Genomic DNA, 19,310 nt, shown 5'->3' with positions numbered 1-19,310 from the left:
ATTATGATAAAAATTCTGCAGCTCGAAATTCTTTTAAAAATTTTTTCAAGTCTTTTTTAAATTGCACACAATTTGAAACTTGAGTTTAAATGGTTTTTGTAGTAGAATAAATTATATTTAAAAAAATTCCTAAAATTTAATAAAAAATGGTCAAAACTTCTCCATAAGTCCTTGTGATGTGTTAATGGACGTACTTTATAATGTATGTAGGTTCCGCAAAATTAATCATACACTTATTTGTTCTTGTTCTTTTGAATAACCTTTTTACTAAATAAAAATAAACTGATTTTCAGTGATGGAAATCTATACATTTTCTCTTACGCGCTCCATTGCTTGTCTGTTTGTATGCTGCAGCAGCCTGGTTCACAAATGTCAGATATGATTGACGTGCGATGTCATTTACAAAAATTTTAAATCTTCTCATAGTCGCTAATTTTACGCCACCTTGTACATGCATTCTTCACACATGCCTAGTTACAGTGGCACTCAAATAAAAACTCGACATTTTTTTGTGTAGAAGAAAATACGAAACACGACGCGAACTTTAAGCAACTTTAAACAGACACAACTAAATTATTTCAAAAACATTTTTTTCTAATTTTATTTAATTTCTGAATTTTGATAAAATTTTTATATAATTTCTAAATTTTGATAAAACTAAAAAAAAAATTATATTGTTCATATTTAAAAAAAAATTTAATATTTTCAATATTTAAAAAAAAAAATTATCATTTTAACCTTTTTTAATTGGTTTTTTTTTAATTTTTAAATATTTTTTTTGTATTTTTTTTAATTTTGTGAAATTTTTATATTTAAACTTTATAGTAAAATTCAGCACGAACTTTGAGCGACTTTATACTGACACGACTAAATAATTCCAAAAATATAGGCCACAGAATCTTTCTATTTTTATTTAATTTCTAGATTTTGATAAAACAAAAAATTTTTTTTTAATATTTTTATATATTATTTAAAGTTTTTTTTATTATTTTTTAAAACATTTTGAACCTTTTTAATTTTTTTAATGTTTAAATATTTTTTCTTTTGTATTTTGTTAAATTTTGTGAACTTTTTTTATTTCACATTAAAAATATGCCCCATCTTATATAAAAAGAGTTGAGGTACGCCTAGTTTACGTGAGGGGATCCAATTTTTTAAATTTTTATATATAGGACTATGAATAAGTTCGTGCGGTTTTTTTCGAAATTTGAAACTTTATTGACGTAAAATGGTTACAAATTTAATATTCAAAATATTGTCCATCGCTTACTACTACTTTTTCCCACCTTTCTGGCAATTCACGGATTCCCTTTGTGAAAAATTCGGTCGGTTTTGCCGCAATCCACGAATCGATCCATTTTTTGACTTCATCGTAATTACGGAAGTGCTGGTCAGCCAGGCCATGTTGCATCGATCGGAAGAGATAGTAATCGGATGGCGCAAGGTCTGGACTATACGGCGGGTGGGGTAGGACATCCCATTTGAGCGTTTCTAAGTATGTTTTGACCACTTGTGCAACATGTGGCCGAGCATTGTCATGTTGCAAAATAACTTTGTCGTGTCTATCGGCGTATTGCGGCCGTTTTTCTCGCAGTGCTCGGCTCAAACGCATCAATTGTCGTCGGTAGACATCCCCCGTAATCGTTTCATTCGGTTTCAGTAGCTCATAATACACAACACCCAGCTGGTCCCACCAGATACACAGCATAACCTTCAGGCCATGAATATTCTGCGCCGACGTCGATGTTGAAGCATGGCCAGGGTATCCATACGTTGCCCGACGTTTTGGATTGTCGTAATGGACCCACTTTTCATCGCCAGTCACAATTCGATGCAAAAAACCCTTTCTTTTGTGCCGTTGAAGCAGTTGTTCGCATGCCATAAAACGGCGTTCAACGTCTCTTGGCTTCAATTCATACGGCACCCAATGGCCTACCTTTCGGATCATTCCCATGGCTTTTAAACGTTTGGAAATGGTTGATTGATCAACTCCCAAAGTTTTTGCAACCTCTTCTTGCTTTTGAGCCGGATCTTGATCGAGCAATTCCTCCAATTCGGTATCCATGAACTTTGGCGGCGCACCCTCGCGTTCTTCGTCTTCCAAGCCAAAATCACCACTTTTAAAGCGTGCAAACCACTTCTGGCACGTTCGCTCAGATAGAGCATGCTCACCATAAACTTCCACCAAGATACGATGACTTTCGGCTGTTTTTTTCTTCATATTAAAATAATGAAGAAGAATTCCCCGCAAAAACACATTATTTCGCACGAAATTCGACATTTTCAAGTGTGGTAAAAATATTGTTGTTTACGCTTCAAATAAAAAACTTATACTGACGTTTGTGCCTTACGACAGTAGCTCTCCAATGAATGTTTGGAAATGTGGATCGATGGAATAATAATCAAGTTACGCCATCTGTTGTAAAACCGCACGAATTTTTTAAAATTTTGCAACTTCCTTATATTTTTTTTTTTTTTAATTTTTGAAAATTCTTAATTTTTGTTAATTTTTTGATTTTTTTAGATTTTATCAAGCTTTTGGAACTCTCATAAATTTTTTTTTAATTTTTTTGCCACCTTCTATGAGAAGAGTTAAAACGCGTATAGTTTCTGATTTTTTTAACTTATTTGATTTTTTTTTTTTTCTTGGATCTTGTCAAAACCTTTTGAGCTTTCTTAAACTTTTTGGAACTTTTTGAACTTTCTGAAATTTTTTTCAATTTTGTGCCATCTTCTATGATAAGAGTCAAAGTGCGTCTAAGGTAGATGAGGGGTTCATTTTTTTTTAAGTTTCTGAATATTTTCAAGTTTTTTAACTTCTTCACATTTTTTTTTAAATTATTGAAGTTTATTAATTTTTGTAAATTATTTGATTTTTTTATATTTTCTCAAGCTTTTTGAACTTTTTTAAAGTTTTTTAAATTTTTTAAACTTTCTTAAATTAAAGTGCGTTTAGTTTGGGTGAGGGGTGGAACACATATTTTGTTTTAATTTCTAAATATTTTAAAATTTTTAAACTCTTTTAAAACTTTTTGAACTTTTAAATTTTTTTATAAATTTTTGCATTTTTTTATAGTATTTTTAAACTTTCTTAAATATTTTAAATTGTTAAATTTTTTTTCAATGTCTTAAAACTTTTAAATTTTGTTTTAATTTGGCCCCATCTTGTATAAGACATTTTTAGAACTTTTTAAATCTTCTTAATTTTTTTTAATTATCCTTTTTTTTAATATTTGAACTTTGTAAATTTTTTATAATCTTTTTTTTTTTAATCTTTTTGAATTTTTTTTAATTTTTTATCTTAAATTACAATATTACTTTTTTTTTAACTTTTTGAACTTTCTTTAAGTTTTTAAAATTTTGCCAATTCGCCTATATATGGTAAGTAGAGTTCAGCTGCGTCTAGTTTAGGTGAGGGCAGTTAACGTGAGTAGTGAGATGATTTGAGATGAGTTTAGGTGAGGTGTGCGTTTTGAGTTTTCGATATGCGAAAGAAAAAAAAATTAAATAAAAAATAAAAATAAATAAAAATAAAAGTAAAAGAATAATTCTTGTGATGAGAAAAGAATAACGCTCGCAAAATAGCTGTTATTATCCATCCAAAAAATAAAAGTTCGAAAAGTATTGAGTGTTAAAAAATTGAGTGTTATTAAAAGTGTTGAACAATGAAAACTTCTGATCAAAAAATAGTCCATGAAATATTCATTATTTCGGAGCAAAAAAAATCACGCCCGAAAAATGGGATTTATTTTTCATCAAAAAATATAATTCGATGTCTGATAATATTGTCCGAACAATACAACAGAACTCAGAAATTTATCACTATTGGTTGTAAATTTTAAAATATCAAAAAAAATTATGAAATATTTTCTTTTTCTGCTAAATTTCATATTGAATGCGGTCTTTGCAGATTAAGATAATCCCAAGCGGGAAAAGTATGATACTATACAGGTCAAGCGGTGACGTCGATGTCCGTGTCAGAGCCAAAGTGAAGGCCATGCCGCAAGAAAGACCATAACAGGGCATATATACAACTGCGATAAGAGCTGGTGATGTTCCGCTATCCTTGTCCTGGCTACTTTTTTTCTAACGTTTATTACTATTCTTACTTCGAAAAAGGCGTAGACATCCATTTTATCAGTTTTTCATCAAATCTCTTGAACTCGTTGCAATGCGTGCTCTTTCGTCTACATAAATCCATAAATAAGAGGGAGTGCGCATTTTTCGTAAATCATGTATTGTAGTATTTTTCATAATTTCTGTGTAAAAAAAAATATAAAAAATTTGACTAAAATTGAGTCCTTCCTACCAAAGATTCTTTATATACGAGTATATATTTGTTTTAGGCAACTTTTCTGTTCTTTTAATTTTTTCAGAAACTTTTACTTGTATATAGAAAAAACACGTACATACTTGCTTTCATAAAAATATTATTGTATATAAACATCTGTTTATTTGTTCATATTTGCTTTACTTATGCACAAATTTTCAACTTCTTTACTTGCAGGATGATTTACCAGGCCAAGCGCTGCTGGATGTTGTTTTTGCCAGACTTAATTTAATCGAAACTTCATATTTTGGCATTCGCTATATTGACGAGGAGAATCAGACGGTAAGTGAAAGTGTATTGAAGTAGAAATAGCGTACAAACACATCGACATAGAAATGAAAAAAAAATTGTTTTTTGCCTTGCCAGCTGCAGGCAACGCACCCAAACCAATAACAAAATCATCACAGGCTTCACGCTGTTTCAGCGAAAAAATATCGAAGCATACCTTTCGGGGTGAAAATACAAACAGTGTAACGAACGAGCACTCTAAGGTAGTAATTCAGTTTCTGCCTCCTTTCCATGGGTGGCATTCTTTGCGCCGTAAAGATGGAATAAAGTGAAAAGTTGCGTTTGTCTTCATGATGAAGTTTCGCAGCGAAAACAAAATATAGCAGATAATTACGCGAAACTGTTTGTGACGTGCGATGTGCCTGCACTCACCTGTTTGCCCTTGGCGTAGAGTTATAAAATAAATTTCACTTTCCATTTCCTCCTTCCACCACGCAACACATAAACAAGCGCACATTCTTTGGCGGATTCGCATGTATATACTTACTAACCGGTCGGCAAGACCTTGAAATTGTGTCACATGCAGTCGAGAACTAAGTAATTTGCGAGTATTCACGCCACTTGCAAGGCTCGTATTTTTTTTTGTTTTTTTTTTGCTTTTTTTTTTATCTACTCTAAGTTTAGTAAGAGTTATAATGCCGTTGATGGCGAAATGTCACACAACGGGGTGCAGTAGTAGTTAGTGGAAGTCAAGAAAAGTTCTGCAGACTGCCAGACGACACCGAAGTTCTAACTAAATGCTTTGGCAGCAAGAAAATACGTATTTTCGTCCTTGGAAGCGCTTTTGCCTCGCGCTCTGCACACAAATCAACTTCGCGCACATAGTTTTTGTTAAGAGCTGACACATGTTTTTAGCTGTATGTACGCCACAGATTTATGCAAGCACACACATACTTATGCATGCATATCTACACTTATACATACATATATACACCTATACACACGTATCCACATATAAATACGTGCATTAAATATTTGCGTATTCAAAGTTTATGGCCTTGCGCTGGCTTTAATTTGATATTTCCTCAGCCAACGCCTCGCGTGCTTTGCGGTCCTTTTCGTTGTACTTGTCGCAGCACATTTCGCTGAGACTCATATTTCGCAGCAACCTTTTCTGCGCAATCGTTTTTATGTTTATATTATGCAGTCACATTTTGGTAACGTAAGAAGAAAAACCACAACCAAGAAGTCAACAAACGCTGACTAATCAAATAGTTTATTGCCTTTTAGTGCAGTGCGGCGCGCATATCAACCTTATACGAGTATTAATTTGCGACTATATTTAGCTAGTTTCTGCTATACATACATTTTATTGGGCTGTGCGAACTCCTTCCCCATTACATTTCCACACATTTTTGTGCCACTCTCTCACTTCTCTACTTTGTTATTATTTAATTCACTTTTATATGATTTATTGACATTTCCCTTATTTTCTCATTTCCTTTTAGCACTGGCTTGATCCAGCGTCTCGCATATCACGCCAACTCAAACCCAAATCGGATCCATACGATTTGTACTTTGGTGTTAAATTCTATGCAGCTGATCCATGTAAACTGCTCGAGGAAATTACAAGGTATGTATGTGTGGGTGGCTGATGATTTCATGGTAATAATAGGCATGGTGAAAAGTAATAAAATTGAGAAAATAAAAAATTGCTAAATTTAAAATTTCTATGAGTTCTAAGTTAAATTAATAAGAAACCAAATTACTTGCTTACAACACTCACTTATTTCACTGGGATAACTTGAATTCATGAATTTTAGTAATATAAAAGTTTTGCAATTATTGACAAAAAATTTTGCTATATTTCAAAAATATTGAATAAATGACTGCATAAGACTTTTTTTGGTCAAAGCCGATCCAAAATGAAGTCTGGCCAAGTTTGTCAATGTTCCGCCGAAACCAAGTCGAATTGAGTACTGAAGGTGGGGGCATTAAAAAAGAGTGACGTCAGTTCACTTCGCAATACAAAACAAACAAAAGCAGGAGAAATTGCAATTGTGAAAATTCAGTGAATGGCTTGATAGTATTGTGATTTGTGAGATTTAAGCTAAATTAATGAAAAGAAAGTGCCGCATGTTAAATTTTTAAAGCATAAATGAATATAAAGCTTCCAAGGTTTTTTGCGTTTTTATGCGGAAGACGCTGTGGCTAGAAAGTATGTATATTAGGCCGGGTCGATTTGTGGGGAGGCAAAAAAAGCGCCCATTGCTCTGTGAAAATCATATTCTAGGGATCAAAATAAGAAACTTTGCCGAAGGAACCATACCTCTAAAACGATTTCTGATGCCCCCCAATTTGGGTCGAACTTTTTAGTTTATTTTCTCATGTAAAGACCAAAAATGGTGATATTTTGAAATGATTGTATGGAGAACCCCCCAGGCGAGTTCCAGGGGGTGTGTCACTGGCATGGGTGGATCGGCCGTCCAAAGTAAGTGGGGGTCGGTTATACATTTGGACTCGATTGGAGCACTCTAAATTAGTCAAAGTGCGATTTTTCGTTCGACCTGAATTGGGGGGCATCAGAATTCGTTTTAGAGGTATGGTCCCTTCGGCAAAGTTTCTTATTTTGGTCCCTAGAATACGATATTCACAGAGCAATGAGCGATTTTTAAATCGACCCGCCCTAGTGCGTACGTATAACTTCTTGTGCTTGGTTGTTTCCCTTGCTTTCATCTACTCTTGTTCTGCACAAAAAAGTACTACCCCTTCCTTTTGTTTATTTATGGATGGACTCTTACGACGCCATCTTCTTCTCTATCATTCTTGATCGAGCATTTTGCTGTTCTCTCTTTTCTATGGAATATGCGGAATCCATTTATCTGTGTGGTGAATTCTTAGTAAATTAGTTAATATTTAGTTAATATAATTTGCTACTGGCGTATGTTACCAGCAATAATTTTCGGCACCATTGCGCTAGACAAAACCAAAAATGAGGTTCGAAAAATTTCCATGCTGTTTAAGATGATGCCAAAAATTATGCAATTATTCGCATTTACTAACAGTAATCCCTGTAAGTTTCATAGTTTGAATCTACTAACTTTTCGAGTTATATTCCCTAAGTGACGTGGCAGCCATACTTCCCCTTACAATTTTCTTTTTCACAATCTTTCTCTTTCAAAAAGCAAACCTGGTAAATCTATCATCCTTGGTACGTTCTACCTTCCCATGCCAAACATACGTGTGTTGAGTGTGTCGGAATTAATTCTCGGTAGGCAGGATTTCAACCAACTACAAAATCTTGAACATATTTAGGCAAAGATACCGCAGAAAGCTTCCTGGGATTACTCAGGTCTACTACTTAGCCTCAGCTAAATATTAATACGATAGAAGAAATAAGGAAAACGTCTGAATAAGCGTGTTTCCCCTACATGACGAAGAAAAAATTGTTCCCAAAAGTTTGGAGCAAAAAATTAGGTTCAAAAAATTTTTTTTTTAATATATTTCCTAAAAAGTAAAACTAAAATGTTTTAAATGTTAAAAATATTTACAGGAACTGAAAATATTTCACTTTAAAAGACATGATTTTTTTTTTAATCTGTTTCTCTAAATATTTTGAAAACAAATATATATTTTTCCCCTCAAAAGAATTTGTTTTTAAATATATATTTTATTCTAAAAAATTAAAAAAGAATTACAAAAAAGTTGAACCAAATCGAGTATATTTCACTTTAAAACTCTATTAAAAATAATAAAAACAATTTTAATCAAAATTTTCTGAACTGAAGTCGAAAAAGTCTTTTCGTATTTCTAATCAAACTTCAACTCATTTCTTTTATATTAATAATAAACTTTATTAAACCAAATATGTACCCTTTTGGCCGACCATCTTTTGGCATTTTTCTTCTAGAGACATTATTCCATCAGTGTAAAACTTTTGTGGTTTCACGGCGAAAAACTGCGACAAGTAATTTTCACAGGCTTCTCTTGAAGCCAACTTTACTCCATTAAGGGAGTTCTGCATTGACCGAAACAAATGGTAGTCCCATGGTGCAAGGTCAGGGCTATATGATGGATGCATCAAAACTTCCCAGCCAAGCTCTCCCAGTATTTGCTGAGTCATCAAAGATGTGTGTGGCCAGCGTTGTCCTGATGGAAGACGACGCCCTTTCTGCTGATCAGTTCTGACCGTTTTTTTTTCGATTGCTTACTTCAATCTCATCAGTTGTTGACAGTAAAGTGTAGAATCAATCGTTCGAGCAGGCTGGAGCAGCTCATAGTGGATGATTCCTTTCGAGGCGTCAATCCTGGCTTTGCGACCATTTGTTGAGCTTCACCACCCTTGCACCATGACCTTTTTCGCACATTATTGTCGTATTTGATCCACTTTTCGTCTCCTGTTACCATTCACTTCGGATATGGTTCGATTTCATTTCGTTTCAGCAAAGAATCGCAGATGTTAATTCGGTTCATTAAATTTTTCACAGACAATTCATGTGATACCCAAGCATCGAGCATCTTTTTGTAACCAGCCTGTTTTAAATGGTTCAAAACCGTTTGATGATGAATGTTTAGTGCCTTGGCGATGTCATGGCAGCTTACGTGATGGTTCTGGTCAATCTTTTCCATAATTTCATCGACTTTTTCAACGATCGGTCGACCGGAGCGAAGTGCATCTTTCACATCGAAATTTCCAGAACGGAAGCGAGCGAACCATTGCTGTGCTACACGAACTGATACAGCATCGTCTCCGTAAACTTTACAAATTTTATTGGTGGCTTGCTGGCATTCTTCCCTTTTTTATACAAAAATTTCAAAATATAGCGAATTTCTTCATTATTTTCACTCATTTTTGAACAGTTATAACTTTTTTTCAACTTCTCCGAATTTAATTTTTTTTTGGTTAAATGAAGCTAAAATGTCGCCTTTCTAACACCATATGGTATGACACAATGTGATTGGTAGCACTAGAGATAGATGACTCCAACGACATCTATTGACAAAATACGAAAAGACTTTTTCGACTACCCAATATATAAATTTTTCACAGAAACACTAAAACAGAAAGAAGAGAATGTGTAAAAGTTTTAAAGATAATCGCAGATATTACACGTTTGAGAGCTCTATTCTGTTTTCAAAAAATTACAGAAAAAATATTCCCAAAAGTTTCTAACAACAATATGTATTTTTGCTATGTTTAAAAAACCTTTAATATATTTCACAGTTAAAAACTCTATTCTATTTTAAGAATTACAACAACAAAAATGTTCACGAAAAGTATATAATTATTTTCCCAGCAAAAAAAAAGAAAACTTGTTTAACATTTTATTCGACAAAAAAAAAACACAATTATGAAAATCTTAAAAGGAATCGATGAAATTTCACTTTAAAGAGCGCCATACCAAAATTATAAACATTGATTAAATCTCAAAATTATTAAAGTTTTTTCAGAACTTTATAAGTTTTTCGTCTTCTTAATTTACGCGATTTTGACCCAATTTAACAAAATGCTCCAGTCGTTTCTTTCTTGTACTAACCGGCGTCAGTTGGGCACACCAAGTGAAGCCAAGTCCTTCTCCACCTGGTCTTTCCAACGCAGAGGAGGCCTTCGGCTTCCTCTGATACGACCAGCTGGTACCGCCTCGAATACTTTCAGAACCGTAGCGTTTGTGTCCATTCGGACGACTTGACCCAGCCAACGTAACCGCTGGATCTTTAATCGCCATCGTAAAGCTCATACAACTCGTCTGCGATAATCGCCGTCGCCAACGTGCAAAGGTCCAAAAATCTTGCGCAGAATCTGCATAAGTGCTTATTATATTCTAACCTACAAAAAAATAAATTTTTGAGGAATTGAACACAAGGTCCAAAATATGGTGATCATTTGACTTGGCTCGCGTACCTATCACGTTTAAGGGGTAACACCACTGTAGAAATTTCAAAAAATTGATTTTTTTTTTATAAGCTTAAAAAATTCTTTGAACCTTTTAAAATACAGAACAAAAAGTTTTATACGTTACCGAAGTTTATTTCATAAATATTTTAAGCTTTTAACCAAGCGTTAGTGACTGCTACCTAACGACTTCTCCAAATTTCCAAACTTTAAACGCGTTTTTCTCAAAACACGTTTTCTGAAATTGGCACGCAGCATAACTCAAACAATTTTAAATATTTTTAATCAGGTTTTTCACTACGACTGTATAATAAACTTCTTAAGAGAAGAGCGTAGGGGATTTTCGATAGATTAATTTAAACGATTGTTATAATTATTTAAGTGCCGTTTTTTTAGTCCAAAATAGAGGTTTTTCCTTCAAATGCTTGCTAATTCCACAAAAATAAATATTTTTTAAATCCCCTACGTGTTTCTCTAGCTATTCTTATCTAGATTAAGAACAAAAATGTTTCTTTGTTCCAGATTAAAATTTGCACCCTCTGTGCTGCGTGCCGCGGAGCTCCTTCAAGAGAAACCACATTACAATAATGTCTCCAATGCCGCCATTTTGTAAAATTTTTCGATCAAACTTTGTAGTTTTGTATTTTAGTATATAAGTAACAACTTCCCAAATCAGAGTGATTGTTTTCCCCTTTCCTTCTATACAAAAAAATTCTTTAAAAATCGTGTTTATTTTACGCGTGTACAGTGGTGTTACCCCTTAAGATTTATGATACAAAATTAATAGAGATCTGTCTGCTATGTTGTGTGGACGCTGCTAAATGTCTGATGTTCAAATGCTGCTAAGTCGTATGTCATGCTTACATGTAAAGATGTAAAAGGCCCTAACCCTTGTCGATTGGTACATCCGCTTTCCTGACCATTAACAAAATTAAAAATATACTCTTCATTGCAGGTAATGAGTTAATCTGTTGTGATTATTTTATTAACTTATTACTATTATATCTGCTTCGCTTACGCTACAGGAGGTATGAAGCGATGATATATGCTGAATATAATTTTGTCCCTTTTCACATATTCTGAAACATTTTATAATAAACTAGATTTTTTTTTTTTTTTTTTTTTTTTGTGTAAATATTTTATTTGCAATCTATCTTAATACAATGATATTCAGCAAATTAGGTCTTACAATCTAATAGCAGCGGTAGTATTTGCACAAATGCAAAACTACATATAAAATTACGATATTTGTTCAAATCTTATATCTTAAATGTATTAAATTTCATTTGTACAAATGAGTTGCTTATCTTCATATAGGAACTTGTGTATTTTGTTTTTTATTTAGTGTTGAATAAATAATTTAATTCAGCAAAATTAGGGAAATGGCAAGTCTAAGATATAAGTACGCTTCAGTCGTATTGTTTCATTACTTGAGTCTAATAAGCATATAGCATTCGTATTTACATGGCTTGACAGCCGTGCAAGATATCTGTTAGAAAAGTTTGGAATTTCACTCTTTACAAATGGGATATCTAAGTCCTTGTGTATTGCTTCATTTGTGACAAACCAAGGGGCGTTAACAAGAGCACGCAAAGTTTTTGATTGGTAGCGTTGCAGAATTTCTATATTCGATTTGCTAGCAGTTCCCCAAAGCTGTATAACGTAGGTCCATACAGGCTTTAAAATAGCTTTATATAGTCTTATTTTGTTTTCAAAACTAAGCTGAGATTTGCGACCAAGCAGCCAGTGCATCCGCTTGGTTTTATTTTTAAGCTGCTCTTGTTTGGTCTTAATATGGGATTTCCAAGTGAGGCGTCGATCTAAATGCATTTCTAAATATGTCACCTTGGTATTCGTTGGTATTACAGCATTATTTAAAAATATTCTAGGGCAGTTATCTTTCCTTAGCGTAAAGGTGACATGGGTAGACTTGTCGGAGTTAACTTTGATCCTCCATTTATCAAGCCAAATTTCTAAAATATTTAGTTGGTTTTGCAGCAAAGAGGATGCTTTTGCAGGTGAATCGCTAGTAGCTATGAAGGCTGTATCGTCAGCATAAGTAGCCACTTCCAATTCTTCTGTTATTGGCATGTCGGAAGTAAATATTGTGTATAGGACGGGGCCCAACACACTACCCAGGGGCACACCAGCGCTAATACTGTATATTTCTGAAGACGCATCTCGGTGTCTAACATAAAAGTGCCTTTCACTCAGATAGGATTTAAAGATCAAATAGAAATGTGCTGGCAGGAGTTTTTTAATTTTTTATAGAAGTCCCACATGCAATACTCTGTCGAATGCCTGTTGAACATCTAAAAAAGCTGCAGAACAGTATTGCTTCCTTTCTAGCGCATCCCTAATTACATTTACAAGCCTGTGTCATTGTTCTGGTGTGCCATGTCTTACCCTGAACCCAAACTGATGTTCGGGAATGATGTTGTGGTCCCCTACTACTGGTAACAAACTAGATTTGATTGAAGTTTGTTGAAGTATATATTGTTGTTCTTGTGATTTGATATGAAATGTTGCCATTTCCTTGATTAGCAAAACTTTAAATTATTCAGCTGTGAATATCTCAGCTACTGATATCTGTCACATCAAATTTTAGTTTAAGCTGTTTTTATTGGAATGCTGAAATAACGAGATTACTATACTCGTATTTTCCAGCATACAGCTTAAGATCTTAAAACAAATTTTAATATTAAAATTGAAAAGAGAATATTTTAGGGTATCAACTTTAGAATTCTGAATTTCGCAGCTGAATTTCCTTTTTTTGTTGCTGCTTGCGGAGCTAACTAAGAATGCATAGAATAGTTCAGGATTTACGAATAATTGACAGTTTGAAAAATAATTTACATTTCGTCTACGTCACAAACCACAATGCAAAATATTTATGTCCTTTGATAAGAAGAAATTTTGCATTATGAAAATACACTGAGGTTTAGCTAAAAGTAATGCAACAAATTAATTTCTATAAGTAATCTGCGCACACACATACATATCTACTCCATGTGAATATTTTTGTAAAATGCATAACATTTAATCGCTTATTCCTTCATAGCAAGAAAATCGGACTGAAAATATTTATTATTATTACTTCTTTATTGTATAATCTCATTCATGCAAAGCAGAAAATTTCACAAACAATTTTCACTTACTTTAAGCGCCATAATAAGCTTATGGAAATAGCAATTAAACAAATAAATATATCCGATTGACGTGCAATCAAGTGCATTGATAAATATTTTTGAGACACAATCGATTGTCATTGAAAGCGGAGCGTTCGACGGCAACAACTGCGCAAACAATAACTCAAAGGAAGCCTTACAAGTGCCAGCGCATATTTATACGCCTATACACACACGCATTTACATACACATACACACTTCTATATGCATGTATGTATGCATGTAAATGTTCAATGCTCAAACGACAACTAACTGATTAAACATTAACGGATAAATTCATACAAATAATAAAAAGTTCATTAAGCATGTATGAGTGTGTGTGTGTGTGTGTAATATATTCCATTATATGTGTAGTTTAAAAAGCACTTATAAATGCAATTCATCGACTAGCCATTTGCAAATTCTGAATATTTACTGTCTGCTGCGAATTTAGACTCACACGGATGTGCATAAGTGTGTGTGTGTGTATGTAAAATATTTGCACGATATCAAACACAATCCAATCAAGTGTCGACTATGTCGTCAGCTATACGTCTATATGCCACACATAAATGTATTAATTTACGCAGAATATTGTTATAGCCTGTCAGTTGAAGTTTATCGCCAGCACAAGCAAATAATTGCCGGCTAACTAAGGCTCTCGAGCCGCTGGGTGTGGCATGTTGCAACATTATAATGCAGATGAATAAACATGTTGTCGGTTGTTCGTATGTATGTGTCTGTGCCTATGCATATTTGTAGGTGCATATGTGTTTAAGTAAGAGTTAATATACGTAGCTTACCTGTAGGAAAGGTCGTTTTCAATTGCGCTGCTGCTACAGCCATTTTTCGATGGTTCAAATTTCATCATCATCATTGAGAGCTAAAGCTCTGTGTCAGTTTTAGCCTGCTGCACAAAAAATATCTCCAATTATCCCGATCCTTGTTTGTTTCCCTCCAATTGCTGACCCATGAGTTTCCCCATGTCGTCTTCTAGTTCATCCATCTTGATCTTGGTCTGCCTATTACTTTCGTTGCAAATATTTTAGCGTCAATTACTTTTCGTTGAGCTTTCGTGGGGTCCATCCTCATGGTATGGTCTAGGTATGGTCTCCTCTTATAAGTTGGTCCGGTTCATGGTTCCATCTCCTACGCCACTCGCCCTTGTCTTTAACTGCACCGAAGATTTGCCTCAAAATCGGACTATAGATCTATACAGCGAAATTTTGCAGGGTCTGTTCAGCAGCTTCGATTTAAAGAGTTTAATGAGTAAGTAGAATGCTCTATTTGCCGTTTGTATTCTGCCGTCGATTGTAATGATCATTGCGTTGTCGCGGCTTAGTTTAAGGTACCAGGTATCAGATCGTTTTCTCTGGACATCAACATATATTTTGTCTTTTCCTGGTTAATTCTCAATCCAATTTTACCGGTTGCCTTTTCTATGCCACAGAAAGTATTTGCTAATGCATTATCTCAATAACATCCGCGAACCCAGTTCATTTTGCTTCAGCGCGTCACTTTGCCTATCTCCAGTCTGTATTTGAAAGGCCTCAGACAATCTGTCTTGTACCAAAACTCTCGATTCGATATTGCGCAGAGTCATCATTGCCATCGGCGTCAATGTTTTGAGGATTCCACATTGCTCAAATAATACTGGTATATTCACTCTGTCAATGCTGTCAAATGTTTGCTTAAAATCCATAAACAGCATGTGTAGGTTGATCTTGTGCTCACAGAACTTTTTCATAGACACTTTTAAGCAGAATATTTGATCCGTCGTCGCTCTTCTACGTCTAAAACCACATTGGTATTCTGGTAAAACTTTTTCGGTGCATTGATCAGCTCCTTTTCGGCATAACTAATAAGCCTTTTGTTAACGAATTGTACTAGTAATTTATATGTTGTATTGGGAAGCGATATTCCGTGGTAGTTTTTACACTTAGTTGTGTCCCCTTTTTAAAGTAATAAGTGCCGTGTTCCATTCACTAGGCATCATTTCGTCTTTTCATATCAGCGTCGTCAGATGATGCAAATTTTCCATAAATACCACGCTTTCATTTTTCAAGAGCTCGCACGCAATCTCGCCTTCTCCAGGAGATTTAAAGTTCTATTTGTACTATCTCAGTTAATGTCTGAAGGTCCTGACCTTCTTCTATCATGCCCAGCCAACCACTGCCTACATGTGAAACGACTCCATTTGCATGTGTAACTGCTCCAGCATTGAGTAGCTCCTTAAGCTGCTCCATCCATCTTTCCATTACTTTTTGTGAATCAGTAAGTATTCAATTCTTCTTCTACATATATATGTTGACGCGTGGTTTAAAACCTCTCTTTTCTGTTTTTTGAATTTGCGAGTTTCTTTTGTTCCGAAGTGCTCACAAATAGTCTGTAGGCATTTCCATTTCCTATTTCTTCTTTTGACAGATTTTTGTTCCAATTTTTCTTTCTTCAGTATATATTTCTTCTGCTCTACGGGTTTTCGTATTCATCCAGCTCTTTCTAGCTTTATTTTTCATATCTATGAATTTTTCGCTTTCCTCATCGAACCAATCTGAGTTTTTACTTTTCACTGTTTCCCAATTGTTATTGATGCAGCAGATGTGATTGAGTCTTTGAAAACCTTCCATACTTCCTCTATATTATTTATTATTTTATTATTTATTTATTTATTATTTTGTCGGTTTTCTCTTGAAACACTAATGTAATATTGATGCCCTTTAGAATATCAGTTTTCCATTTCTTCTTTTTCAAACCTCTGGCTTTAGCCACGTTTGTGAGTTTTTGACGAAAGTTAGCTTTTACTAAGAAGTGGTCGCTGTCGCTCTTTGGTCCTCTGAGGCTTCGCACGTCAGTTACATTACTTCTTATGCTGATGTTGATGATTACGTAATGAATTTGGCTTACGTTATTTGTTCCTGGTATTCACCATGCTCCTTTATGTATGTTCTCATGAAGAAACGCTGTGCTCGCGATGAAGGAGAGGTTGTGCTTACGAAATTACACAGCCGTTTCCACGACAGGTGTCGAAGTTGACGGAGCTTGAGTACTTACCTTAGTTAATGCTTCGGCTTTATTCGCCTTCTGTTTTCTTCGTTTGATCTCCCTTGCGGATAGACCAGCACCTGCGTTCGAATCTCCAAAAACTTCAGTATTTTTACCGATACTTACCTGATTCGCACCAGGTTTAACCATTGTCAAAGACTTACTCGGCACCAGAGATCCAACTGAGTCTACTGAGAGATTGTCTGCCATTTTCACATCCTCAACAACTTTTTTATTTATTTATTTATTTATTTATTGTCTTTAAATGGATACATTCTTACAGACTATATTAAGCTAATGTACAATAGTTTAGTAGTTACTAAGAAAAGAACGATTTAAGATGATTGACTAAGATCCCATACGGCCACGTAAAATCAGCATCGGAAGAATTGAAAAACATATTTAAATCTGCACATGCCCTAGGAATCGGAGCATTCACCCCATAGTTGGTTCTCGAGAAGCCAATTTTAAAGGTTTCGTACTGTCGGAGCCTCATATTGGGTATATTAAATTGAATTTTACTTAAAAGAGAAGGACAATCAATAGATCCAGAAATGATACGAATAATAAATGAGCACGATAGAATAGATCGTCTGCTATCAAGAGGTTTTAAGTCAATCAATAAACATCGAGAGCGGTACGATGGTACAGGTTCAGAAAAGTTTAAAGATCGGAGCGCAAAACGAAGAAATACTTTCTGAACTCTCTCAATCCGATTAGACAGACCTATTTGGTACGGTCTCCAAATAATAGCGGCATACTCTAATCTTGATCTAACAAAAGCACAATACAATGTTTTGAGAGTGTATGGGTTAGTAAATGCAGAACAATTTCGGCGTACGAATGCTAGCATCGCATATGATCGTCTTATGACGTGGTTAACATGGCTGGTGAAAATCAGCTTAGAGTCGAAAATAACGCCTAAGTCTTTAATTTCCTCAACTTTCCTCAACGGATTGCAAAGGGAAGCCAGCAATACTATACGAAGTATGCAAAGTATTGTTTGATTTAGCATATTTTACGTGAAAGCATTTGCTAATATTTAGTGACAAACGGTTTAAATAGCACCAATTCCGAACATTGTGCAAGTCAGCTTGCAACTTTTCAGAGTCACTAAGACTGTTAATCACCGCAAATATTTTTAGATCATCAGCATACAACAAGTGTTCTGCAAACGAAAAGCAAGAACCAATATCGTTAATAAAAAGTATGAAGAGAAGGGGTCCTAGAATACTTCCCTGTGGGACACCAGAGGACGCAATAAATGCACGAGATGTCGTATTATCAACGGCTACAACGCAGTGCCTGTTGGACAAATATGATTTGATCCACGACAAAAACGTGGAGTGTATACCCAATGATGCAAGCTTCGACAAGAGTATTCGGTGCGATACTTTGTCAAACGCTTTAGAGAAGTCTGTATAAATTGTATCAACTTGGGATCTGTTCTGGAAGGCTGAAATGCAGTAACCATTGAAAATAGATAAATTAGTGACAGTGGAGCGACTTGCAACGAAACCATGCTGGTTGGTAGATATTAGGCCTTTGACAGCAAAATATAACTTATCATTTACTGTTATCTCAAAAAGTTTTGAGACAGACGAAAGCTTCGAAATCGGTCTGTAATTGCTAACATCGTTTTTATTTCCACTCTTAAATATAGGCGTAACGGAAGTAAATTTCCAATCGTCAACAAAGATACCGGAGGATAACGATTTATTAAATATAATTGTAAGAGGCTCAGCGAGACACAAGCAGTTTTTCAGCAAAATGCCCGAAAGGCCATCCGAATCAGTTTTCGTTGTAGACTTGAGCTTCATAATACCCTTGACGACATCGGTAACAGATAGGCACAAGGTCCCAAAATTGAGAGGTGAAAAACTGTTAGAGGGCAAACTAGAATCGAAGTCTAAGTCGGGTTCAAAGTTAGAGCAAAAAAAGTCGGCAAATAAATTGGCAGATTCTATGGCAGAATTTGCATATTTACCATTATAAAAAACATTGTTTGGCACCATTGAGCAAGACTTTTTTGATTTGATGAATTGCCAAAAGGCCTTCGGATCCGAAATAATATTGTTTTCGAAATTCAAGATGTAATTTCTATATAAGAACTTGTTCAAACAGTTAAACTCTTTTAAATGGCATTGAAATTTTGAGTAGTGCATTGGGTCTCCAGACCTTTTATACAGTTTAGAAAATTTGTTTTTCAGATTCTTTAGATGCTTAAGCCGCTTGGTATGCCAAGGTGTCTTATATACTTTCTTATGATAAATAGGAATGTGCTTCAAACACAGCTCAGAAACCTTAGTCTTAAAAAAATGAAAACAGGAGGTAACATCATTGTCGAGGAAGGCATTATCCCAGTCAATACTTAATAAAATTTCATTAAAAATTGTGAAGTCGCATGAGTTGTAATTAAATTTGATGTTAGGCTCATCGGATACCTCAGAAAACTCATAAAATTCCAACTCAAGAGAAAGAGGAACATGATGTTTATCAGTTAAAGATATGGGAGCAATGCCTTCCGACAACGTGTAGTTGATGTTATTTGAAATAAACACTAGATCTAGGATTCTATTAAGGCTATTATAAAAACCATTAATTTGTGACAAATCAATGCTTAAAAAGCTATCAATGACATGCATTTCGG

At 34.6% G+C, this 19,310-nt stretch overlaps 1 protein-coding gene across 3 annotated transcripts in view; it reads left to right on the top strand.

Annotated features, from left to right (window-relative positions):
- The window catches only part of LOC128855717 (band 4.1-like protein 4), a 273,260-nt gene that overhangs the window by 82,093 nt on the left and 171,857 nt on the right, over positions 1-19,310 (top strand). For all 3 annotated transcript variants that reach the window (XM_054090858.1, XM_054090860.1, XM_054090859.1), the window contains exons 2-3: positions 4,508-4,612; positions 6,067-6,191. In XM_054090858.1, coding sequence (XP_053946833.1) covers positions 4,508-4,612; positions 6,067-6,191 — 230 coding nt within the window. The remainder of the gene's footprint in view (positions 1-4,507; positions 4,613-6,066; positions 6,192-19,310) is intronic.

The sequence above is a fragment of the Anastrepha ludens genome, chromosome 2 (assembly GCF_028408465.1).
Source record: "Anastrepha ludens isolate Willacy chromosome 2, idAnaLude1.1, whole genome shotgun sequence".
NCBI classification, from domain to species: domain Eukaryota; kingdom Metazoa; phylum Arthropoda; class Insecta; order Diptera; family Tephritidae; genus Anastrepha; species Anastrepha ludens.
Note: the sequence above shows the minus strand (reverse complement) of the source record. Positions and strands in the feature narration are given on the sequence as shown.